Genomic DNA, 27,702 nt, shown 5'->3' on the forward strand with positions numbered 1-27,702 from the left:
GTTGCAACATGAAGAAGATACAGAAGAATCCCTGAGTACAGTTTTACTTTAAGAGCTAAACATTACAACTAAATATTCCCCACAATGTGAATCTGAGAAACCTAAACAAAATTCTGTGCTTTTAAAAATAATGGGGGGGGGGGTGCAGATAGGAATGGAGAGAAAGGAAGGAAAGGAAGGAAAAGAAGGAAATAATGAAGGAAAGGAAAAGAGCCAATGAGTGACAGGCTATAACATTCTCCAGGTTATGGTAAAGATAAATGCCAACTTTAAAAGCATCTAATTAAACTTTTAGGTCTCAGTACATGAAAATAAAATACAATTTATTTCCTAAGGTCTATGAGAGAAGCATAATTTTTTTAAAAGCTCTATTAGGTAAACAAGTTGTTTAAGACAACATCAGAAAAAATGAAATCTCTGAGAAAATTACTGCCAAGTCTTATCAGGTAAATTATGAATTCATGCTATTTCTTTGGAATAATAAGATGTAAAGCATTTTATTGATGAGTAAAAAAAACCAACTTTAGCAAATCTTATTATATGAAAAACAATAAAGTAAAAGGAAGCAGAATCATGATCTACTTCATTCCAATTCATTCTTGCTGGAAACATTTTAAAAGCCTCTTACTTTACTATAATCAGGCCCACTGGGATAATACTGCTAATCTAAAGGGAATCATCTGATAAAAGTCCTGAAAAAACAAAGTGTTTTTCTAGTAATAGTACCAATAACTGCAGTTCTGTCATTGAAAAAAATATATCATCAAGAACGAACATTAGATCACATGAAATAAAGTGTAGTTATAGAGATTAGGAATACTCCTAACCCTAGAGAATATTGCTGGATGATGCTTTTGTCATCTTCCTGACAGCACCTTAGATTGCTCTGATCAACTTCATCATGGGGTGTAGCTCCACACTTGAAATTTATTCTAAAGTAAGTCACTATGTTGACACCCTAGCCAGGGGTGGGCAAACTTTTTGACTCGAGGGCCACAATGGGTTCTTAAACTGGGCCGGAGGGCTGGAACAAAAGCATGGATGGAGTGCTTGTGTGAACTAATATAAATTCAAAGTAAACATCATTACATAAAAGGGTACAGTCGTTTTTTTGTTTTTTTTTTAGTTTTATTCATTTCAAACGGGCCGAATCCGGCCCACAGGCCGTAGCTTGCCCACGGCTGCGCCTGTGAAGTTAGGGCTGTGCTACAGCTGTGTGCTTTGGAAGCACTGCTTCCCTTACTTCTACAATGATGCAAATATTCTTCCCAGGAATTCCTTCATGGCTTTTAACATTGCCCAACATAGTAGCATTTTATATGGCCTTCATAATAGATCAACTTGTAGTAAAATTTTAATACCATAATAAAATTATAACAAATATCACTTGAATCAAAGGTAATGAATAAGCCCTGGCTGGTTTGGTTCAGTGGATAGAGTGTCGGCCTGAGGACTGAAAGATCCCAGTTCAATTCCAGTCAAGGGCACATGCCTGGGTTGCAGGCTCGTTCCCCAATAAGAGGCAGGCAGGAGGCAGCCAATCAATAATTCTCTCTCATCATTGATGTTTCTATCTCTCTCTCCCTCTCCCTTCCTCTCTGAAATCAATAAAAATATATATTTTTAAAAAGGTAATGAATGGTACCAGCTACATGAGCACAAGCTAGGTACAGATGCTACATGGAATAGTGCAAGCACAGTGGTTAAAGGCTATGGCTATATGGAAGAGAAAAATGAGATTAAATCTTGGTTCTGACACTTTAAACTGTATGATCTTGAATAAGGTTGCTGGGCCCTGGTCTATAAAACAAAGATAGTAATATCCACCTTACAGAATTACTCCAGAAATGTTTAATTCAGTACCAAGCTCAACAAATGGTAAACAGAGCTGCTATTATTTATAATTAGTACTATGAATATTTTTATTCTCCTTGCATCCATTTTACTCCATCATTTATCGGTCATTCAAAGACTTTAAGAATGCATTCTTCAGTAACAGGAGCTACACATAATCTATACCAGCAGTTGCCAACCTGTGGTCTGCGAGGTCTGAAAGGTTGGCGACTGCTGAACAATGAATCAAGTTAGGAACAGGATCAAAAGGTTAAGGAAACTTCCTAAGCTACTCAATTATGTGGGAATCTGCCAAGGATCTCAATATGATCTCGTAGCAAAGAGGTTATTATGAAGCTAAGCTCTAAACAGCCCAGGAGTAGACGATATGCCATGATTACAGTAACTCCTCTGTCATGTTTTTTTACTGGGAGAGTGGGGCTCTCTGTGAACCTGTCTACCATGTATGAGCATCACATGGCCCTGTTGAAGAAATCCAGGGTTAAAACTCTAATTTAACTCTTCAACGTCTGACACTGAATCATACCACTCCAAATGAAGTACTACTATTGCTTTATTGTTGTTTCACTTTGTTTTAAGTCAGGGATGCAAGATTACTTAATATACAATGCATACACAGCCCTGGACCATACTGCTCAGTGGTTACAGAGTGTTCGTCCTCACACCAAAGGCTCTCGGGTTCAATTCCTGGTCAAGGGCATGTGCCTGGATTTTGGGTTTGTGTGCGGAAGGCAACCAGTCGATATGACTCTCTCATATCAATGTTTCTCTCTCTGTCTCTCTCTCTCTCTCTCTCTCCCACTCCCTCCCTTCCTTCCACTCTCTCTGAAAAGCAATGGAAAAAATATCCTCTGGTAAGAATTAACAAAAAAACAACAAACAAATAAAAAACAATGCACACACAAATGTTTGACATTATGGGAGATAATGCTTAATTCCACTTTCCAAAAGATATTTTCCTCTTGTGATCTTTTTGTTTGTTTGCTCTAATTGTCCTCTTTTTACGTGCATTGGAATCTGCAATTTTTTAAAGTGTTTAAAACCTTTAAAAAATAATTTATAAGTAATTTAACACAGAATGATAAAGTCATTAATAAAGTTAAGGATACAGAATTATTATTTGGAAAACACAGTATCTCTAAACATTTTCGTCAACTCAAGTTTAAAAGAACTCAGAAGTAAAACAAGACAAAACTCATTTAAATAGATATATGTAATTCTTTTGCCTGGCAGGTATGGCTCCGTGGTTGAGCATCGACCTATGAACCAGGAGGTCATGGTTTGATTCTCTAGTCAGCGCACATAACCAGATTGTGGGCTCGATCCCTAATAGGGAGCATGCAGGAGGCAGCTGATCAAAGATTCTCTTTCTTTCTTTCTTCCTTTCCTTTCCTTTCCTTTCCTTTCTTTCCCTTTCCCTTCCCCTTCCCCTTCCCCTTCCCCTTTCCCTCCTTCCTTCCTTCCTTCCTTCCTTTCTTTCTTTCTTTCTTTCTTTCTTTCTTTCTTTCTTTCTTTCTTTCTTTTTTTTATATATTTTATTGATTTTTTACAGAGAGGAAGGGAGAGGGATAGAGAGTTAGAAACATCGATGAGAGAGAAACATCGATCAGCTGCCTCCTGCACACCCCCTACTGGGGATGTGCCCGCAACCAAGGTACATGCCCTTGACCGGAATAGAACCTGGGACCTTTCAGTCCGCAGGCTGGCTCTCTATCCACTGAGCCAAACTGGTTACGGCAAAAGATTCTCTTTCATTACTGATGTTTATATCTCTCTCACTCCCTCTCCCTTTCTCTCTGAAATCAATAAAAATATATTTTTAAGTTTAAATAGATATACATAGTTTTATTTAAAAATGCAACCAATAATTATGAATTCAAAGACAGAAAAAAAGTCACAATTATTAAAGAACCTATAAAATTACAGAATCTTTTCTGATGAAAATTTCAGGGAAACCTCCACAATGAATAAGAAAATATATAGAAAATGTCTAAAATTCTATTTAAAGTTGATGAATTTTTATAGCTCCTGTCCTATTGCTGCTCTCTGATTCCTATTATACTTGTTATTTTTCTGCTAGCAATGTTTATTCCTTCACTGACAACCAATTCCCTGAAACCTGATTAAGAAGTCTGGTTTTAGTGATAATCTCATCAAAACAAAATGTAACATTCTTAATGAAGCCTTTTAACAACCTTGACAACAGCTTCATGGTTCAATTCTTATCAATACTCTTGATAAGCAAGTGCTGAGACTGACTCTATTTCCATTCCTGAATCAATTGATTTCCTCTCTTCCCCTTGAGTGGAAGAGACAAGGCACCTGTGGTTTCAGTCTATCTATACCACAATCCCTAAAACAGTTGATACACACATTGAACAAGCTTTCTTTTCTAAGTTGAGCACTCTTGTAGTAATGTGCATAGTTTGCAAAGAAAAGAGCTCACTAATAAATGGTAATATTTTATTTTAAACCTAATGAAGAAATTAATCCCTCAGCATATTTCATCTTGGCTATTCAGAACTCCTAAGGAGTAATTTGTCTTTAATCCTGAGTTCTATAGGTAGTTGAAAAATTTTCTGTTCTCTTTTAACATATATGTCATTTTATATATTTATATATATATATATTTATAATCTTCTTTTAACAATCTCAGATTGTTGTTATTCCATGATATAAATAGAATGCTGCTTTGAAGACCTACCACAGTGTTTAGGGCTAACAGACCTTGTAATAAATGGCTCTCAACTGCTGTTTCATGAGCTTGTGTGTTAGTTTCCTGGAGTTTCGCTTTCTCTTCTGATTTTTTTCTTTTCTTTTTTTCTTTTCTCACTGAGGTCTGTCTGTAATAACATTCTCACTCCTATTTTTCTATTTCTGCTAGACTTGGAAACTAGACAGCAATTTATATAAAAAGAAAATGTAAAAAAATACTGAGTTTTCGTTTTTTAACAAATATACTGGCCTTTTCCCACCTCCCTGGAAATAACCCATGTTAAAGCACTCTACATAATGTAAGCCAGTAAATGAATTCATGTTGTTATAATTATTTTTGCTAATATTTTGGACAAGCAATGTTACTAGATAGGTAAAAAGTCATACAATGAGTATTTGAATATGTGTTTAACCCACAGAGCACCATAATTTATTTTTCCTTACAACAACCTGTTAAATAGCAAACTGTGGCATAATTTACAGATTAAAGAGAGCATTAATGTAGTAGACTGCTATACTTCAAAATGGTAACCATGTTTAATTTTCTTATCAAATCTTATTTTTCAACTCTTTTAATTTAAACCATACATAATAATAACTGACATTATTGAGCACTTACCATTTTCTAAGGGATTTACATGTTTTAATCCATGCAATGTTCACAACAAATCCTATGAGGTCAGTACTATTATTATCCCCATTTTAAAGATGAGGAAACTGAGGTAGAGTTGGGTAACTTCTAAGGGCACTTATGTGTCACAGTTGAATCATGAAACAATTTGGCTCTACTGAACACAATGCCTCATCCCAAAAATCTGTCAACTGATCAATTTTTATATCTGGAAACCTGAGCTATTTATATATAATTTAATACCATTTATCCAATTATTTCTGGAGGGAAAAACATTAAGTCTGTTAAATTATAAAAATTTAGATAAAAGGCTACTCGGTGAAACTTTACTATGGATAAGTATAAGAATCTCTTTCTCTCTTTTAATTCTTAGTGTGAGTAATACAAAGGCAAATTGTCTTAAAGAAAAAAAGTTCCCCTTTCATTATGACCATGTGTCGGGTTTCCAATTTTAAATATCAGCTTTTGGGCAAATTACAGGAAAACAAATCTAAAAGTGACTAGGATTAACTGACTGCCAAAGTATGCTGCTATTACAGACATTTAAAAGCCACTAGTTTCTTCAAATGTAAAAAGATAAAATAGACTAAAATGTCCCGAGGATCCCTTCTAGAACTGAAGTTCTATGAATTGAAAAATAGAAGGTAAAGGGTCTCTCAAAACATACCTTGAGTATTCTTGAGGATATGGGGAAGAGTACCAGGTGTGAATTTCATATTTCCCAAACTCAATTACAGAGGGACAGCGGACTTGTGGATCAGGGGGGCCAGTCACTCCAACTTTCTGTGCAGGCAAAAAACACATTACAAAATTTAACTAAATTAAATACACTGAGACAGATAACAAAGCAAAAAACAATCTGAATCTAAATTTGTCTTCTCAAAATTCCATGGGAGAACAAAAGAGCCAAGAATTAGCTAATAAGTTTTGAAAAAGCTATATTATTTCTTAACCAGAGCACCCAAATGAAAAACAAAAATGCTGATAAATCTTAGAGCCTAATATGGTTGGTGTCACTGGATTTCCATATTTAATAATACTGTGAATCCCTTCCTCAACTAAACTCATGCCCTTAATTACTTAGTTATTAAAGAGAAACTGCTGGAACAGACATATATCTAATACATATATAGATATATGGTGCCTCACTGACAACAGAAATGACCTGTGAGCACATGTGAGCACATACAGAAAAAAAATGATTGTCTGGTTTGGAAACGTAGGTATTTAAGAACAATAAAAAAAGAATATGGCAAAACAAGTATCAAAAGTCTTCATTTTGCACTGCCCATAAAATTCCCTTCATAAGTAGCTCTTCATAGATTTGACCAAAGAAAAAAATACTCCACTATACACATATTGTTATCTCTTTTATCTACTTTGTATTTATAATAAAAACAACCTCGCCCTAGCTGGTTTTGCTCAGTGGATGGAGTAGCGGCCTGCGGACTAAAAGGTTCCCGGTATAATTCTGGTCAAGGGCACATGCCTGGTTTGCGGGCTCAGTCCCCAGTTGGGGGCACGCAGGAGGCAGCTGATCAATGATTCTCTCTCATCATTGATGTTTCTATCTCTCTCCCCACCTCCCTTCCTCTCTGAAATCCATAAAAATATATTTAAAAATAAAAAATAATAAAAAAAATAAAAACAACCTCTATGCTCTCATCCCTGCAATAATCTGAATAACTACACTTTCTAAAAAGAATAACTTGTAATCTGATTTTCTATACACCTAATATAGCAACATATTCATATATACATAGGTGTGTATATTATGTACATAACAAATGTGTATGTATATGCATATCTGTCATGGATACTCTACAAACATTAACTGACTTGAAAAAAAAAATAGGCCCTGGCTGGGTGGCTCAGTTGTTTGGAGCAACATTCCATGCACCAAAAAGGTTGTGGATTTGATTCCCAGTTGGGGCACATACCCAGGTTGCAGGTTTGATTTGGGTCAGGGGGTATATGGGAGGCAACTGATCAATGTTCCTCTCTCACATGGATGTCCCCCCCACCCCTAAAATCAGTGAACAGATCCTCAGGTGAGGATTTTTAATGTTTTTAAAAAAGAAAAAGGTAGAGATTTTAAAAGTCCCTTGTTGGAGTCTATTGATAGACAGCGCCGCATGTGTGCACACACACACACCCCTCTACAAAACTGAAAAGATCAGAGCTTTTTATTCACTTTTTAAATAGAAATTCATTTAAGGAAGAAGCCTCTTCACCACATCTCATTTGAACACTCTCCCTGGTCTTTCTGTTTTCTTTTCTAAAAAGCCAGGGGACTTATCTCAGGTTTCATACTGGAATACAGCCAAGTGAAACCTCAACCTCTTCCTTAGACACCTCAAAACAAAAGACAAATATTTATTAAGTTGGGTGAATTGTGTTATGACACAAAGGCATACTGAAAATATCTTCCAAAGGCAAAAATCATAAGGAAACAGATAAGACAGGGTTAAAATAAGATATTTTCATTTCTCAAAACCAAAATAGAACTTTGTAGGTTTTAAAAACATTGTTCTTTAAACTACATTCCAGAATCAAGTATTCCAATTAATAAAGTTGTATCTTTTATTAATTATAAGCTATCTTCACAGCTCAAAATAACCAGAACAGTATAGAAAATATCAGAATTACCAAGTATCAGAAACTAGATCTAATTTCCTGAGTCAAGGATCAAACAGGAAGCACAAAAGTTGAAAACATGCACCTGCTGCAGCACTGCCTGTTGTTTGGTAGCCTTCCCATCAGCTGCCCGTGGCTCTTCCAGGTGGATGCCTGATGTGAAATTGGTTATCCAATTCCAGTATAATTGCTTGCACATCACCGCAATGAAGAGAGTCTGTGTAAAACGAGCCTCGCAGCAGGTTTCCCCACTCCCTCACCTACTCTCACCTTTGTGCACTGTAAAAATGTCTGGCACATGCGCTCATCCACCTCTGTCCTCCACCACCTCCAATTCCCTGGTGAGTTTCCTGAGCCAGTGTGTTTCCCTTTACTAAGGTTTAGAACAGTGATGGCGAACCTTTTGAGCTCGGCGTGTCAGCATTTTGAAAAACCCTAACTTAACTCTGGTGCCGTGTCACATATAGAAATTTTTTGATATTTGCCACCATAGTAAAACAAAGACTTATATTTGTGATATTTATTTTATATATTTAAATGCCATTTAACAAAGAAAAATCAACCAAAAAAATGAGTTCGCGTGTCACCTCTGACACGCATGTCACAGGTTCGCCATCATTGGTTTAGAAGTTAACAAAGGCTCTATGCTGTGAAGAAGCAAAAGCTGCATCTAAACCAGTCATTAACCCAGTCCTTGCCAAAGTCAAATTGTCAATCTGAATTACAAAATCACCTTGGGTAAGCCTTTTTATTTTTAAGTTTCAGCCAAAATACTCTTTTGTTAAACACTCAACTTTCCAAAGCAGCAGATACCTGATATAATTGAGAGCACAAAATATTTTTTAAAACTGTTAATTCAGGTTCCGCTACTTTGTACCCTCCTCATTTGAATATGCCAAAAATTTTAAAAGATGACATATTCCAGGCCAGAATAGACTTTTTAATCTAAAAAAGTTAAGGGGGGCACTAAATGCACTAGTAATTGGGTTAAACCAAAAGATAAAATTTTAAATGTGCCTACTCTAGATAATGGAACTTTTATTAATAACAGTTTGTAAGAAAGATTATTACTCCTCTATAAAAACTCCACTTCCATTAAGTCACTTATCTAATTCCAATTTCCAATATACAGAGGCCACTCTTGTAATACCCTCAAATCCAGATCTAGTACAAATATGAAAATTACAATTCATGTAGATACAACCCTGCTGCTCCCTTCCCTTTGCCCTCCATTAGATAACTCCCTCTTGGCCTTCCTTCTCCATCTCCCTGGGTAAACAAATGGCATTTGAAGTGGGAGTGGAGGGTTATACTGCACCCTTATTATCAATATGAGAATGTGAAATGTGGGGAAAAGAGATGTCTTTTTGGTATTTGAACATTTTCCCATAGAAACAGTATAATAAAAATAATTCCATCCATTTGGGATTGAAAGTTACATGATGAAAGAGATATGTAAGAATGAGTTCACATGCTCCCAAGTGGAGAGAGCATGAACTTAATAAGAGAATCAGCATTTGTGGAACATGTACTGTGCCAGACTCTGCACCTTATATCACTATCTCATTGAATCCCACCAATCCATTCCTCAAAGTAGAAAACAATGTGCTCACTTTATAGATAAGGGGGAAAACACATGGCTCAGACAAGTTAAAAGGCAAAAACTTCCAGAACAGAAATATCAAGAGTAAAGCATAAAAAACAAAATGGGTAGAAGTGAGATAGGAAGTATGGGTAGCCCTCAACTAATTAATGATTTGAATTCCAAAAGTCTGTATGTTTTTTTGAACTGAAACTTAATTTTCCAAAAAAATGATGCTACAAGTACACAGAATTTTATCTAAAACTCTTGGAAGACAATGTGCTTTGGAATTCTGAATTTTTCTGATGTTAGGAAAGTATTACAATACATACTAGTATATGTATCTTAAATCGACAACTCTTGTAGGATTCAGGGACACTCCATAAACTGATATCATTGATATATCTTTTTTTTAAAAAATATATTTTATTGATTTTTTACAGAGAGGAAGGGAGAGAGATAGAGAGTTAGAAACATCGATGAGAGAGAATCATCGATCAGCTGCCTCCCGCACATCCCCCACTGGGGATATGCCCGCAACCCAGGTACATGCCCTTGACCGGAATCGAACCCGGGACCTCTCAGTCCGCAGGCCGACGCTCTATCCACTGAGCCAAACCGGTTTCGGCTCATTGATATATCTTTAGCAAAACATGAATATTCACATTAAATGGGATAAGAATACATATAGTCTCATGTCAGTTCAAATCATGTTTGCCAACAATTGAGTTAAGTGAGATCTTATTGTAAGACGGGTTATAAATTTCTTTTTCATTCTGCAAAAAAGATACATAGATGGCCAATAAGTACATGAAAGATGCTCAACATAACTAATCATTAGAGAAAAGCAAATGCAGACAATGAGATATGACTTCATACTCATTATAATGGCTACTATAAAAAAATAGAACAAAACAAAAAATCAGAAAACAGCAATTGTTTTACAAGGATGTGAAGAAAGTGTAACTCTTGTGCATTGCTGATGGAAATGTAAAATGGTGCAGCCACTGTGGAAAACAGTATGGCAGTTTCTAAAAAAATAAAATTACTATTTGAATCAGCAAATTCACTCCTGGGTATATAAGAACGGGAAGCAGGAACTTGAATAGATATTTGTCCTCTCATGTTCACAACATCATTATTCACAACTAGAGGCCCGGTGCACCGGGGAGAAAGGGGCTGGTCCTCAGTCCAGCCTGCACCCTCCTCCAATCCAGGACTCCTCGGGGGATATCTGACTGCCACTCGCAATCCAGGACTGCTGGCTCCTAACTGCTTGCCTGCCTGCCTGATCACCCCTAACTGCTCCCCTGCTGGCCTGACTGCCCCTAACCGCCTCTGCCTCACCCTGCACCTGGAACCCAGAATTCCCTCCTCCCGCTGGTTGCAGACACCCGGGACCCAGGCTTCCCTCTCTCTGGCCAGCCACAGGTACACAGGACCCGGGCTGGCTTTGCCCAGACCAGCCACAGTCGCAGGCAACTGTGGGGCAGGTGGCTTGTCCCTCTCCCAGGCCACAGCCCTAGCTGCTGGCGCCCGGGATCGCAGGGCGGGTGGCTTATCCTTCTTCCAGGCCGCAGACTGGCTGGTCCCCATTCCTCTCTCGCAAGCTCATTTGCGCCTGGCTGGTCCCCATTCCTCTCTCTCCAGTGCTGAGTGTTTGAGCTATTACGGCATGATGGTGTGAGGGCATGATGACCATCTGCATATTAGCTCTTTATTATTATAGATAGCCAGAAGGTGGAAGCAAGCAAGTGTCCATTGGCAAATGGATGCATAAACAAGATATGGTAAATACATACAATGAAATATTATTTAGCCTTAAAAAAGAAAGAAATTCTGATACATGCTACAATACAGATGAACCTTGAAAACATGCTAAGTAAAATAAGCCAGACACAAATGGACAAATATCATACGATTCCACTTATATGAGGTCTATCTAGAGTAATTAAGTTCATAGAGACAGAAAGCAGAATGGTGGTTGCCAGGGGCTGAGGGAGGAAGAAATGAGACATTTTTGTTTAATTGGCCATTCCTTCTCAGTTTCACTAATCTCTAAAAGTTTAAATATCCCAGGACTCCTCAAAGCTCTTTTCTTCTCTTTTGGTGATCCTATCTAGTCTCATTCCTTCAAATACCACCAACTTTCTGACAAGTCTTTAATTTAGATTTTTTGCTCAAACTTATGTGTGTTGAATTCCAGACACATACATCCCACTGCTTGCTAGCTCCTCTCTTGAATGTGTTATAGCAAGCATGTCAAACTCGCAGCCCACAATGAATATTTTTGTGGCCCAGCCAATATAACGGTATGTAAGAAATTTTTTAATAAAAATTTCATAACTTAATTTTTACAATATCCTGTTATACATAATTATTAATAATGAACTATAACATTCACTAATGACTGATTAATATAATCGTGTTGCATTCATTTCCCTTACGTGCCTTACTCACAGGTAAACCATTTCTCTCCACTAATACCAGCAGCGAATATTGCAGCAGCCGATTGCCACGTCATTAGTCTTGGACTGACTTGTTTGGTGTGCGCAATAGGAAATATTTTGCTTTCAGAGAACAAGAAAAATAGGTTTATTTGCATTACGCTTATTAATTTGTGCAGTTATTCAGTGTTTGCTAAGTTAATGTTCAAGAAAAAAATAATAATTTTTATTAAAATGTTCTATTATTTTATGTTAACAATTACCCATTTATTTCAGCCCTTTGTATTCAGCATGTCTCTACTGAAATAAACCTAAGTTTCTATGAAAATTGAAGCCTTTGTTTTTTTGCGACCCACATAAACTTAAACCGTGTTTATTTTGCCCATGTTAGCTTTTGAGTTTGACATGCTTGTGTTATAGGAATCTCAAGTTCAACAGTCCAAAATCAAATTCCAGATCTTCTTTTCCCCAAACCTCTTCCTCTTGTATTTTCCTCCATCTCAATAAATGGCAACTTCCTCCACCAAGTGTGCTCTGGACGCTACTCCTTATTTTCATAACTATCCAATCCAACAGCATATCCTAATATGGGTCTACCTTCAAAACATAATCAAGAATTGTAATTGACCACTACCACAATGATCCCCATCTCTCTCTCTTTCTCTTTTTTTAAAAAAAATATTTTTATTGATTTCAGAGAGGAAGGGAGGGAGAGAGAGAGAAACATTGATGAGAGAGAATCACTGATCGGCTGCCTCCTGCACGCCCCCTACTGGGGATCGAGCCCACAACCCAGGCATGTACCCTTGACCAGAATCAAACCTGCGACACTTCAGTCCGCAAGCTGACACTCTATCCACTGAGCCAAACCAGCTCGGACTGATCCCCATCTCTTATGTGAATAATGCTAATAGCTTCCTAATTTCTTCCTGCGTTTGTATTTTCTCCTTTCAATCTACACAGAAACCAGAACAATCCTATCTAATAAAAGAGAAACATGGTAATTAGCCGTACCTCCGCTACCCTTCCCATTGGCTAATCAGGGCGATATGCAAATTAACTGCCAGCCAAGATGGCGGCCGGCAGCCAGGCAGCTTGAAGCGAACATGAGGCTTGCTTGCTTCAGTGACGGAGAACTCCAACGTTCCCCATCTGCCATTACCAGCCTCTGAGCTTGCAGTCTGAAACATTGTTACAAATATAGAACCTAAACAAAACCCCAAAAACCAGCTTTCAGACAGCCGGGATCTCAGAGCTGGAGTAAACCAGATACCTGCTTTCAGCAGCCGAGGCCTAAGATTTGGAGCCAAGCCTCAGAGCTAAAGCTGGCCCAGAATTAAAAAAGAAAAAGAAAAAAAAGGAGCGGTTGGGAGCTTCAGTCACCTGCCAGCCTGAAAACAGCCATCATCCCCTCATCCAGGCTGGCCAGGCACCCCAGTGGGGACCCCCACCCTGATCCAGGACACCCTTCAGGGCAAACCAGCCGGCCCCCACCCATGCAGCATGCCTCTATCCTATATAGTAAAAGGGTAATATGCCTCCCAGCACCTGGATCAGCGGAGCCGTGAGGCCTCCCGGCACCGGGATCAGCATGACAGGGGGCAGCACCCAAACCCCCTGATTGCCCTGTGGCTCTGTGTGTGACAGGGGGCGGGGCCAAAACCTCCCTATCCGCCCTGCTCTGTTCGTGACAGGGGAAGGCACCCCAACCCCCTGATCAGCCCTGCTCTGTGCCTGATAGGGGGGAGCTCCCCAAACCCCTGATGGCCCTGCAGCTCTGTGTGTGACAGGATGCGGCGCCCCAACCCCCTGATCTGCCCTGCTCTGTGTGTGACAGGGGGCGGTTCCCCAACTCCCCTATCGGCCCTACTCTGTGAGTGACGGGGGAGCTCCTCAACCCCCTGATCAGCCCCGCTCTGTGTGTGACAGGGGGGAGCTCCTCAACCCCCTGATCGGCCCTGCTCTGTGCGTGACAGGGGGGAGCTCCCCAACCCCCTGATGGGTCCTGCTCTGTGTATGACAGGGGGGAGCTCCCCAAACCCCTGATCGACCCTGCTCTGTGCGTGACAGGGTACAGAGCCCTAACCCCCCTGATGGGCCCTGCTCTATGAGTGACAGGGAGCAGCGCCCCAACCCCAATTGGCCCTGCTCTGTGCGTGACAGGGGGTGGCGCCGCAACCTCCCCATTGACCCTGCCTTGAGTGTGACAGGAGGCGGTGCCTCAAACCCCCAATCGGCCCTAACCTGAGCATGACTGAGGGTGGCATCGCAACCTCCCAATCCGCCCTGCTCTGTGCATGACAGCGGGCAGCGCCCCAACTCCCCAATCAGCCCTGCTCTGAGCCCGACCAGGGGCTGCACCTAGGGATTGGGACTGCCCTCTACCACCCGGGAGCGGGCCTAAGCCAGCAGGTCATTATCTCCCGAGGGGTCCCGGACTGTGAGAGGGCATAGGCCGGGCTGAGGCACACCCCCTCCTCCCCGAGTGCACAAATTTTTGTGCACCAGGCCTCTAGTCTATATAATAAAAGCATAATATGCTAATTAGACCAGACAGCTGAACGCCCTTCCATACGCCCTTCCAGATGAAGCCAGGGCTGTGAGGGCCGAGGCAAGCCACTGGGGCTGAGAGGCCCGGCCCCTTGCACAAATTTTGTGCATTGGGCCTCTAGTTCTTTTATAACATGTTTCAGGTTATATCGCTCTTCTGCTCAAAGTCCCCCAAGGGTTCCTATCTTAGTCAGTATAAAAACCGTAGTCTTTATAATGGTCTAGAAGACCCTACAAAATCTGGCCTCCCTTTACCTTTCTGTCTTCATTACCTAATTCCTCTTCTCAGTTCTAACCACACTGGCCTACTTGTATTTCCTTGACCATACTAAGCACAAAACTGGGTTCAGGGCCTTTGAATGCCTGCTCCCTGCCTGGAATGCTATTCCCTGTGATATCACATGGCTCATTCCCTCACCTCCTTCAGGGTTCTACTAAATGTCAGACATTCCCTAAAATAATGATTTAAAATTGCACAAATCCATCCTTTCCCTCTGGATTTTCTCTCTCCCTCCTCTGACTTTTCTCCATAACTGGCATACCATTTACCATCCCTACCCCAACTAAACTATAAGCTCCATAAAATAAGAATGTTTTTTTAAAAATCTGTTTACGGCCGAAACCGGTTTGGCTCAGTGGATAGAGCGTCGGCCTGCAGACTGAGAGGTCCCGGGTTCGATTCTGGTCAAGGGCATGTACCTGGGTTGCGGGCATATCCCCAGTGGGAGATGTGCAGGAGGCAGCTGATCGATGATTCTCTCTCATCGATGTTTCTAACTATCTCTCTCCCTTCCTCTCTGTAAAAAATCAATAAAATATATTTAAAAAAAAAATAAAAATAAAAATAAAAATCTGTTTACGCCTGTATTTTCAGTGTCTGGCACATGGTAACTCAGTATTCAGTAACATTTATTGTTAAATGAATGTTATATATAACTTTAGCTATTAACCATGAAGTTTCACCACTATCACCTGTTGATGATAATCTGGCAAAGCTCCTACCCCAAACTCTCCTACCTCCATATGGAAATCTACAAAAGTTGTTCATTTTAGACTTTACACAAATACCCAGTTTATGTAAGATAAATGGACTCTTCTTCCATTCATAAAAGCTCCTACCACATTTAGTACCATCATGTACTCAAAATAGAAGAACACTGGGAGACATATTTGGTTCCATCTTTTCCTTCAACTCTTAACTCCCAACCCAACACTATATCTTTTCCATGCTATCCTAAATCTTTCTCAAAAATCTCTGCCTACTGCACCTCCTGTGCCTTCATTTAGGCCCTAGTCACTTCTCATTCTAACTACTGTAATCACTGGACTCATGGATGTCCTTGTTCAAGTATTTTTCAATCCACTATGCACTGTATCACCCGAGATGAGTATACAATCAAGTCATCCTCTTTTTAAAATTCTTAGTAGCCCTTCAAAAGCTATTTGACTACTTTCAAAAGCTACTGTAACTTAAAAAATAAACCACAAACTCTTCAACATGTACCATAAGATCTTTGTGATCTGGTCTATACTTACCTTTCAACTTCTTCTCTTACTTGAAGTCCACCAAATTAACTACATCCAACCAACTCCAAAAGTTCAATAAGCTTTCCTATACCCAAACTGTTCTGTTTAAAATGTCTTCCTCTTCTTATTCAACAGTAAATTGTTACTCATTCCTTCAACACCCTGCTCAAATATAACCTCCTCTAAGATCCCTAGATAGATACTTTCCTGTTTATTCTCATTGCGTCTATACAAATCTCTATGGCAGCGGTTCTCATCCTGTGGGTCGCAACCCCTTTGGGGGTTGAACGACCCTTTCACAGGGGTCGCCTAAATACATCCTGCATATCAGATATTTACATTACAATTCATAACAGTAGCAAAATTACAGTTATGAAGTAGCAACGAAAATAATTTTATGGTTGGGGGTCACCACAACATGAGGAACTGTATTAAAGGGTCGCTGCATTAGGAAAGTTGAGAACCACTGCTCTATGGTAACATTATACCATAAACTAGCAGTTAAGAGTTAAGGATCTGAGGTCAGACTCCCTGGGTTCAAATACTGATTCTAAAACTAAAGCTATATAACTCTAGGTAAAATAATCCTCCTAAGACTTCTCAATTATTTCATCTGCAAAATGGGAGCAAGTAATATACAAGGCTGTATTACAAGCAACAAATTGATATGTAATGCTGAATATAGTACCAGGAACATAGTAAAAGAGTACCTATTACTAATTACATTGGTTTAATTATTTATCACTGTCTCCACAAGTAGAAGAGACACATTTTCGACTCATCTATGTATTTCTAGTACCTGCTCCTAAGATAGCTAACAGAAGCTCACATTTATCTAGCCCTCACTATAGGAATGACACACTAAGCCATCTTGCAAATATCAACTCATTTAATCCTTTCAACAAACCTATTAAGTAATTTGTTCAACCAAGGTCACTTAGCACAGGTAGGATTTGAAGTCTGTTTCTAGTACTTAGGCCTTTAACCACTACCTATTAAAATTCTCAAGAAAATTATGTTAAATTGTTAAATTAATGAACTCAAAATACATCTAAAGAGCCTTTTAATATGTCTTATAATTAGGAGAACCAAGATGGCGGCATAGGTTAAAGCCGGAGTTTGCTGCTTTGAACAACTACTTCAAAAGTGAAACTAAAAGACAGAACGGACATCACCCAAAACCACTGGAACGCTGGCTGAATGGAAGTCCTACAACTAGGAGGAAAGAGAAACGCATATGGACACTCAGAGGAGGCGCAGTGCTGAAGTCAAATTCTGAGGTGCGGAGTGCGCGTGCGGAGCGGGCTGGCAGCGGAGGGCGCGGTTGGCGTTTTCAATCGGGAGGGAGTCGCAGACTCTGAGCTCCAGATACAGGCGAGTCTTTAGGGACCCAGACTCAAACGGGAGAAGCGGGACTGCCTGGCTTCGGTCAGAGCGAGTGCAGCTTTCTCTCCGAGGATTGCAGCGGGTGCTGGGACTCAGAGAGGCAGAGCCCCTGGGGACAGGACTGAGAGCCGCCATCACTGCTCTCTCCGGCCCACCCTATTGATACTGTGCGACCCGCCCCGCCCAAGCCCTGCACAGAGCCATTTGCCGGATAGCCTCAGGCAAACGCCAGATTAGCACCTCCCTAGAGGACAGAAGTTCTCTCACTGCTGACACAGCTGATTCTCATAGCCACTTGGCCTGGAGGTCAAACCCTCCCTGGAATTAGCTACAACAATCAAGATTTAACTATAAAACCACGAACAAAGACCACTAGGGGGTGCACCAAGGAAGCATAACAAAATGCGGAGACAAAGAAACAGGACAAAATTGTCAATGGAAGATCTAGAGTTCAGAACCACACTTTTAAGGTCTCTCAAGAACTGTTTAGAAGCCGCTGATAAACTTAATGAGATCTACAAGAAAACTAATGAGACCCTCGATGTTATATTGGGGAACCAACTAGAAATTAAGCATACACTGACTGAAATAAAGAATATTATACAGACTCCCGACAGCAGACCAGAGGAGCGCAAGAATCAAGTCAATGATTTGAAATGCGAGGAAGCAAAAAACACCCAACCGGAAAAGCAAAATGAAAAAAGAATCCGAAAATGCGAGGATAGTGTAAGGAGCCTCTGGGACAGCTTCAGGTGTACCAACATCAGAATTATAGGGGTGCCAGAAGATGAGAGAGAGCAAGATATTAAAAACCTATTTGAAGAAATAATGACAGAAAACTTCCCTCACCTGGTGAAAGAAATGGACTTACAGGTCCAAGAAGCGCGGAGAACCCCAAACAAAAGGAATCCAAAGAGGACCACACCAAGACACATCATAATTAAAATGCCAAGGGCAAAAGATAAAGAGAGAATCTTAAAAACAGCAAGAGAAAGAAACTCAGTTACCTACAAGGGAATACCCATACGACTGTCAGCTGATTTCTCAACAGAAACTTTGCAGGCCAGAAGGGAGTGGCAAGAAATATTCAAAGTGATGAATACCAAGAACCTACAACCAAGATTACTTTATCCAGCAAAGCTATCATTCAGAATTGAAGGTCAGATAAAGAGCTTCACAGATAAGGAAAAGCTAAAGGAGTTCATCACCACCAAATCAGGATTATATGAAATGCTGAAAGGTATCCTTTAAGAAGAGGAAGAGGAAGAAAAAGGTAAAGATACAAATTATGAACAACAAATATGCATCTATCAACAAGTGAATCTAAGAATCAAGTGAATAAATAATCCGATGAACAGAATAAACTGGTGATTATAATAGAATGAGGGACATAGAAAGGGAATGGACTGACTATTCTTGGGGGGGAAAGGGGTGTCGGAGATGCGGGAAGAGACTGGACAAAAATCGTGCACCTATGGATGAGGACAGTGGGTGGGGAGTGATTGCGGATGGTGGGGCGGGAACTGGGAGGAGGGGAGTTATGGGGGGAAAAAAGAGGAACAAATGTAATAATCTGAATAAAGATTTAATTAAAAAAAAAATAAAAAAAAAAAATATGTCTTATAATTAATGGGAAAATGCCTAAGACCATTAAAACAGTCCCTCACTCCCCATCCCTAATTTCATCAATATCAAGGAGAAACCACTCCAACAACAACAAAGGTAGTCATGGGGATAACCTTAAATTCCTGGCATGCCAAGACTAATGTCCTCTTACTAGCCAACATCCAGTTCTATGCTAGTAATTCAATATATTTCTTACCATTTCCTAATAAGTGCTCCACTCTGTTTTATCTCTCATACTAAACTACAGCTGGTCCTTGCTTCGCATGGTGCCATGTTAACTGAAACTGACACATACCAGAAGTGAGATAAAATCTCAATCACCAAAGGAATGTGTAAAGCATGGACACAATTTTGATGTGCACGTTTCCATTAACTCAGTGCCATGCAAAGTAAGGACTGCCTGTGTTACACACTTTTACGGGCAGCTATTATGCTTTCTACATCTCCACAGTGTGACTTGCACAAGGTAGGCCCTCAAATATTTATTAATCTGATGGACCAATAATTGCAATATCTCTTCTATTTATAGTAGTTATTTATTCCTCAAAGCTAAAGTTAATGTTTACTGCACCTACCAGTGATGGCGAACCTTTTGAGCTCAGCGTGTCAGCATTTTGAAAAACCCTAACTTAACTCTGATGCCGTGTCACATATAGAAATTTTTGATATTTGCAACCATAGTAAAACAAAGACTTCTATTTTTGATATTTATTTTATATATTTAAATGCCATTTAACAAAGAAAAATCAACCAAAAAAATGAGTTCGCGTGTCACCTCTGACACGCGTGTCATGGGTTAGCCATCACTGGACTAAGCCCTCTTTCTCTCCATTTACCTAAATCCTAATAATTCTTTGAGTCTGCTTCTTCTGGGAACATTTCAGATTGTTAGTGTAGGTAGTTAGCAAGATCACACCAATTCTTACTTATTCTTAATCTACTGTGAATATGTGGAATAATCTGCATCGTTTAATACAGCAACAAATTACATAAATTGGTATTCTATGCCACTGTTTGCTGTTTATCTTCTATGTACCTTTCCCTACTTGAATTCAGTACATGCCTTATAATTTTGGTGCCTCCAGTAACTCTTTTTTTTTAAATTAATCTTCACCCGAGGATATTCTTTCCATTGATTTTTAGAGAGAGTGGAAAGGAAAAGGAGAAACAGAGAAACATTGATGTGAAAGAGACACATCAATTGGTTGTCTCCCAATTGCTCCCTGACTGGGGATTGAATCCGCAACTGAGTTATGTGCCCTTGATCAGAATCAAACACAGGATCCTTAAGTCTGCGAGCCAACGCTCAAATCACTGAGCAAACTGGGTAGGGCCTGGTAACATTTTTTTAAAGAGTAATGCAGGGTGTTATTGTGATTAAAGGCAAAACATTTGAAGTCACACAGGCCTGAGTTATAACTATACCAGAAAAGTCATGCAACTAAAAGTTGCAGTTTTCTCATATGTAAAATGGGAATAATACTAGTAATCTTTCCTTCAGAGGGTTGAGAAAATTATTATTTTTAAACATATTTTTATTGATTTCAGAGAGGAAGAGAGAGAGAGAGAGAGAGAGAGAGAGATCAATGATGAGAGAGAATCATTGATTGGCTGCCTCCAGCACGTCCCCTACTGGGGATCAAACTCACAACCTGGACAAGAGCCCTTGATCAGAATTGAACCCAGGACCTTTCAGTCCGTAGGCCAACGCTCTATCCATTGAGCCAAACCAGCTAGGGCTTGAGAGAATTACAGATTCTAGCTTACTTCGTCTCTAATAACTGTTCAATTCTTTATTATTCTTTTCAAAAAAGAAAATTATTTTAATAACCCAGATTTTAAAAATGCTGTAACAATCTAATCCTGCAAAACTAAAATCGTTAAAATTAAATATGGAAATTTAATGTGCTATTTGGTTAATATTTTATATAAAAATCATTCTATATATTTCAAGAAGGTTGCTTTGCCACAATGGAATGAGCTGAATACAAACGATTCTTTCTGGTGATGGACCTTTTCAGAAAAACCATTTCCTCCAAGCTCATAACATGATAGTTGAAATAAAATTCCAGAACAGAAGCCTACACTAGTAATTTTTTATGCTTCTATTTTCTTTCAGAGGTGGTTCTTTTTTATAGAAATGTTCCTTATATAGTTAATGATGGAACATAGAGCCAGGCAAACTGTATCCCTATTTCTCCTGAAATTTAAAAAAAAAAAAAAAAATCAAAACCAATTAATGAATGGCTTTTTTTGATAAAAATCTTGCTAAGCATTTCAGTAACTCTTGAATTAGAAATATACCACATGAAATTTAATTACTCAATATAATCACTAGGCACAAATATTGGATTTGCTTTTCTGGGTTTCCCACTAATTTGTAAATTCTATGTCTTACTCATATAATCCCTATACCTAGCATAGTTTGTAAAACAAAGCAGGCACTCAATAAATGATGAGTTGTTAGCTGGATGGGTTCCAAAATTAACTCCTTTATCACTTATGTCTTTTTTAAAAAATATTTTTTATTCACTGGGCATAGAGCCCACAACCCGGGCATGTGCCCTGACCAGGAATCAAACCGAGACCTCCTGGTTCATAGGTCTATGCTCAACTACTGAGCCATGCCAACTGGGCTCATTTATCTCTTAATGGTACAACTGTACAACTATCTAATACTCTATAATAGAATTTTCCTGCACAATTTTTGAAACAAAGGTTGAAGCAATTTCTACTGTGCCATATGTAGGCTCTCAAAAATGACTGTTCATTACCTTTATGAATGCTTCATTATTCAAAACATCATCTAATCTAATCAGTAGTGACTTTCCATTCACTTCAACCCACTTTATTACATTAAGTCAGAGAACCTGAGAGTCACCCTTGATGACCTCTTGCTCCTTCAAATTACACAGAATCTATCACCAAGTTCCACTGATTCCATCGCTAAAATATATTCTAAATCCATCTACCTCACTCCCATTTCCCCGGACGCCTCTCTAGTTTAAGCTGTCAGCTTCTTTCATCTGGATTATTGAAAAAGCTTCAAAATTAGTTTCTCTGCTTTCAATCTTATCCAATTCCAATCCATTCTTAATATGGTGGCCAAGAAAAATACTATTTTTAATGCAAATCTGATCCTGCTATTTCCTTGCTAAAAATCTTTCAGCGGTTTCTCACTACAATTTCAATAAATACCAAAGGCCTAACTTACAGAAGGAAAATAATTTTACAGAGAAGAAACATGGAAGAATATTCCTAGATCAGATGGATCAATAAATTGCTATTATTACCGCTTTATCCACAATATAATTAACCTTTTGTTTCTCATCCATGAACAAATTATTTGAATGTCCAATCTGAATATCCAACTTACCTGCAGTGCTTGTTCTTGGATATCACGAAATAACTCCATATCTTTCTCAGTCATGATTTCCTGGCTCCCAAAAAGCCGTTCCTCACTTTCTTGTTTCCCTTCCCAGCCATCCTGATTGTCTGCATATAAAGAACGGGTTCACACATTACTAATATACTACCCTTAGTTTAATACATTATCTAGAAATAAATTTCAGAAGTCTTCATTTCCGTTTGAAGACCTCAATAATAATTATTTATATTATTATTTTATGTAACAGAGAAGAGATAGCATTAAACTGACTCAAAAAAAGATATTATAACAAAGTATATGTATTATATCTGCCTATAATAAAAACCTTGAATTGTCTTCTTAAAAATACTATATAACTAAATGTAAATGTCATTAAAAGAGATTACATTTTAATGTATTATTAATACATACAAAAGCAGAATAAGAAAAAGTTCTAAGGAGTATAAAATTTATTTTGAAATAGTATGAATACAACACTTTTAGTATAAGTTGTACATTCAAATATTTTTTCATTCCTTGGTAGTATGGAAGAAGTTTATGTTATAACAAGACATAATTTTCATCACCTGGCAAGAAAAACAGAGAAAATTTGCTCTTTCAAACTTCTCAGTGAAGGATCACCATAAGGCCAATACATTCTTATCTCAGCAAAAAGATAACCTTTGAAATAGCTACCTTAACTGATGTCAAGAAGTACCAACTCCCTTCACATTCTGGGTTCCCTTTAAAGTAAGAACTCCACAAACCTGAGGATCACAGAGATAATCATCTGGATAAGTATGATAAATTACAATTACCTGCTAAAGAAGGCATCTTCACTGCATGAGGATGCAGTGAAAAGAAATTAGTGAAGGAGTATTGAGGGATTACATGGGTCATTATCCTTTGCATTTGAAGATGACACCGCTGATAGTGTGCCATCAGCATTTCCTCTCTGTATAAATGTAGCTGAAAAGACCAATTAGGAGGTAGTTCTTTTCATATCAACTGCACATATAGGCTGTCTGTTATTCATTTAGTGTAAGAAAAAGGACAAGGACTCACTGCTCACAATATTCCCAAATTGAAAAACACATACATATATAAAGATGCTATGTGACATGAATGCCCCCTAGTGCATGACACAGACAGATGCAGGCACAAACTAGTACAGCAATCAGTAGCATTGTTATCAGATGGTGCAATGTTGTTCCTTAAACTCTAAAACTCATAAAAAAAATGACAGAGCCAATTAAAGCAAAAGCTCACACCAATGCCTAAAGCTCAATATTGGTTTTCCATATACTTTATACACATTTGCTCTAATACATTTCTATTTCTCTAACATTCCAGTAGATTCTTCTAATAATCCATCTATAGTGAAATGGTTAATACAAAAATACCTTTCACTAAGATCCGCTTTATTCTTTCCATCTAAGTCCAAACTAAATGACTTGCATATCTTCTTAACCATGCTTAAACTAGCGCTTTTCTACAATCTACATGGCTGATAAAGACATATGCTTACAGTAATTAGCTGATTGCCACTATGGTGAAAACCTGATCGATACAGCATTAAATAGGGGGACCTTACAATGATGAGAATTTTCTCTTTTCACTGAACCCATCAACCATTTATATAAGCAAGAATGAAAACAATGATGCAATGAAAACAATCACCAATGGGACATTCAGAAGAAGGAAATCAAAGTGAAGAAATTATCTTACAGTATATGAGATAAAAGAGGCTTGTGATCCAAAAAAGTCCATTCTCATTCTGCTACTTCCCTCAGAGCCATTTCTACTTCCTTCACGGCATTAGGTTCTCTAAACTCACAGCACTCGAGCAACAAGGCTAGTTTAAGTTTTAGTTATCCGAAGAGCAAATGCAAATGTTCTCCTCTAACTTCAATCACCTGCTACGCTATTAAATATTCTCCACAGATGTTTTATACTTTGAGAAGTAAAGAACTTAGCCTGATACATTAAGCAAATGGACTGAAGCTATGGTTCTCTCTCTTTTAAGTGAAAAATTACAAATATATTTGCCAATATTTGAAGTAGAAAAATCAATGACCTTATATTTCCATGTATTTTATTCATTTCCTCATGCTTTCTTAACCCTTTGCGGTCGTTTGTCTACTCTCAGCCATCAAAGCTTTTTTACCATTCCGGTCGTATGTCTGCTCTCAGCCGCCACAGCAAGGAACCGTATGAATCTTAACTCTATTCATTCATGTATCAGTTCATAATTTCTCTGAAAGCTCTTAAGTGTCTAAGCGACCTTGTCACGAACCAAAACATTGCCCTGACAAATCGGAGATATCAAAACTCAATATAAACAAACACGGTCGTTCCACACTCGCCATGCAAAACACCGTGGCGAGTCAGTCGCCTTTTGAGAGTGAAGAAATCGACAAGCTTCGGAGATACTTCGCAGAATTTCAAGTAAAGCTTTACAAATTACGTTTAACTGTAATTAGGCATTATCGCTTGTTAAGATATTTCAAAATAATACTCCAAAATGGCAAAAAGAAATTTACCGAAAGAAGTGTACTGCGAATCTGAAGGTAACGATGAAGTGTTTTATTTTGGCACCTTGAATACTGACTCTGACATAGAAAGTGATAACGTTTGTAGTGATTCTACTAGTAGTGAAGTAGTTCCAAAAAAGAATAAATCTTGTTTATCCTTCATAATCTTGCATGTTATGTATCACTGCTCTTTCAATGGAAATTAATTCCGACCAGTACGACACCCATGTCCAAATTTAATACGACCGCAAAGGGTTAAATCAACAGCATTTTATTCACCCTTACTCTTTCCAACTTCCTTCCAGAAATAATGTAAATAAGCATCATGATGCTCCTCACATGATTTATTTTGTAATTTATGAAACATACAATTACCCTTGATTCAAGATTATAGCCCAAATTTCTATAGGCAGATTCTTGGTGGTTCTACCAAAAAAGCACCATCTTTTGTCTAATAGCTCCTACTTGTTCCTTCTGCAACTTCATGTCTAGCCTCTAAATTCTTGCCACAGTTATCACCTTATTATCATTAAATATGTATCTTTAATACATTCTTATATTTCATAACTAATTTTTACTAATCAAATAAGTGTATTCCAGAGAGCTAGTGTTATTCCAAATAACACACTTTTGGAATACTTTTTGTTTCTTAGTGAACAGCCTTTTACCTGCGGGCCAATCTGAAGAGCTTGATTTTCTGTTGCCCTTTTTCCTGATTCTATATTGTTCAGAGTAGTCTACCACTTCCCCTCGTGGTTTCCGCCCATCAGGGGAAGGGGTGAAGAATTTGGTAAGGCCATCAATGAGCCCTTTGGTTTTCTTGTTGAATTTCAAAGAGACACTGCTATCTCTGCAGAAGTCCAAGCCATCTATTCGCTCCAAATACCCTTCTTCTGATGATGATGCTGATTGGCTGGAGAGAGTGATTTTCCGTTTCCGACCCCTTCCAGGGCCAGTTCGAACTTTGCTGAAGGGACCTTTTGATCTAAATAATCAAAAAGGGAAAAGGATAACTATTTTTTAAAAATCTGTATAAAGTTTCTACTTATTAATTATATAACATGTAATTAGTAAATAACCTACAGCTTTATAAAAAGTCTGTATTATTAAAATATTTCATAAATTATAAATATTATATAAATAAGAAGCAATATTTAAAAAAAACTCTATTTCCAAGAAGCCTAGTTATTTTATAGTGAAACAAATCCTAAGCCAGGAGTCAGAAGGCCTAATTCTGCCACTTACTAGCTGTACATCTTGGACAAATCACATTTTCTTTAAACATCAGTCTTCATCTGTTTAATGAGAGTTGGACCAAAGAACAAGTCAGATCCTTTCAGGCATAATAAAGTCCTATGATCTCTGTACCAACTCAGATTTATACTTTTACCTTTAAAAACAAGGATGGGTTACTCTCTGAAAGTGAGGAATCAGAAGATCACTTTACAAGAAATTAAAGCTTGATTTTAAGATTTATTATATGAACTACAGGCCCTGGCCAGTAGTTCAGTTGGTTAGAGCTTCATCCTGATATGTTGAGGTTGCGGGAATCAATGCCGGGTCAGGGAACATACAAGAATGAACCAATGAATGCGTAAGTAAGTGGAACAACAAATCAATATTTCTCTCTCTCTCTCTCAATCAATCAATAAAAAATATATGATTTACAATGCTGGTTCTGTATATTTCAATCTGATGTTGCCCATTCATTTCAAATGTGTCACAGTCAAGAGACTCTTAAATGTAGAAAAAGTGGGTAAAATGTTTGAGAATAGAGATTTACAGGCCTAAAGATATTTTACATATCATCAAAAGTGAATTACCTTAGAAATACTTAAAAAACAAAAAAACCAGGTTGAATTAGCTATGGAATCTTGCCCCACCTCCTCCAGACATAGCCCCGTTTCCTAGTCTACAAAGGATAATTATATCCTGATTTCTGCTAATAGAGCAAAAACTTGCATTATTTTACCTCAGAACATAAAAATGACACTTAGCTGTGACCTCAATAGAAACTATCCAGTGATCTGTACATCTAATAGAAATAAACTACTGAGACTAGTATCAGGAGAGAAATCTGTGAAATGCAACAGTAACAATTTTTTCTTTCTTATTGTTTTTATATAAGGCAACAGCTAAGAGCCAGGCATTGGTGCCAGATTACCTTTAATCCCAGTTCAACATTTACTATAAACTTGTGCAAGTTAATTTCTCTATACTATAGTTTCCACCTTCGAAAAATAAGAGTACAACAGTCCCTACTTCATTGGGTTGTTGGGAAAATTAAATTATTTAACACACATAAAGCACTTAGAAAGTGCCTTGGCAATTTATTAAGGGCTCAATAAATGTTAGCCATTATTATTACATAAAAGTGCCAATTATAACCAATGAAAATGTTTTCATAAACAAGGGAATCCTAAAATCTAGAGAAGACCCTATCGACAGAGAAGACCCTATCCTTTTCTCCCCTCACCTTGCCACAAGTACAACTTACACCGTGTTTTGTTTCTTTAACCTGTTTTTTGGACGTCCTATTGGATTAGCATAACGCCGTTTTATCTGTGCCGCCTTCTTCTGTAGAAGTTTTCGTCCTTTTTTCCTAGGTCGACATATTTGACATATCCACATGCCTATAAAGAAAGAACATTCCACATAAAAGCACAATGGATATAAATACATTGAAAGAGTTCCGATACTCTTCAGGAGTTCTTAACCTCTTTCAGATTAAGGACTCTCATTTGAAAATTTAATGAAAGCCCCCCAGAAAAATAAACATGAAAATATATACACACAAAATTCTACAAACAACTGGAAGAGATTTACAAATATCTGAGGCCCACACA

The 27,702-nt window shown here is 38.3% G+C and overlaps 1 protein-coding gene across 1 annotated transcript in view; it reads right to left on the minus strand.

Moving 5' to 3' along the window:
* KAT6A (lysine acetyltransferase 6A) overlaps nt 1–27,702 on the minus strand; it is a 131,098-nt gene that overhangs the window by 25,247 nt on the left and 78,149 nt on the right. Inside the window, exons 7-10 of the mRNA XM_081085002.1 lie at nt 27,354–27,489; nt 25,525–25,841; nt 22,332–22,450; nt 5,868–5,983 (exon numbers count right to left, since the gene is read on the minus strand). Coding sequence (XP_080941128.1) covers nt 5,868–5,983; nt 22,332–22,450; nt 25,525–25,841; nt 27,354–27,489 — 688 coding nt within the window. The remainder of the gene's footprint in view (nt 1–5,867; nt 5,984–22,331; nt 22,451–25,524; nt 25,842–27,353; nt 27,490–27,702) is intronic.

The sequence above is a fragment of the Myotis nattereri genome (genome assembly GCF_964212035.1).
Source record: "Myotis nattereri genome assembly, chromosome: 2".
NCBI lineage: Eukaryota > Metazoa > Chordata > Mammalia > Chiroptera > Vespertilionidae > Myotis > Myotis nattereri.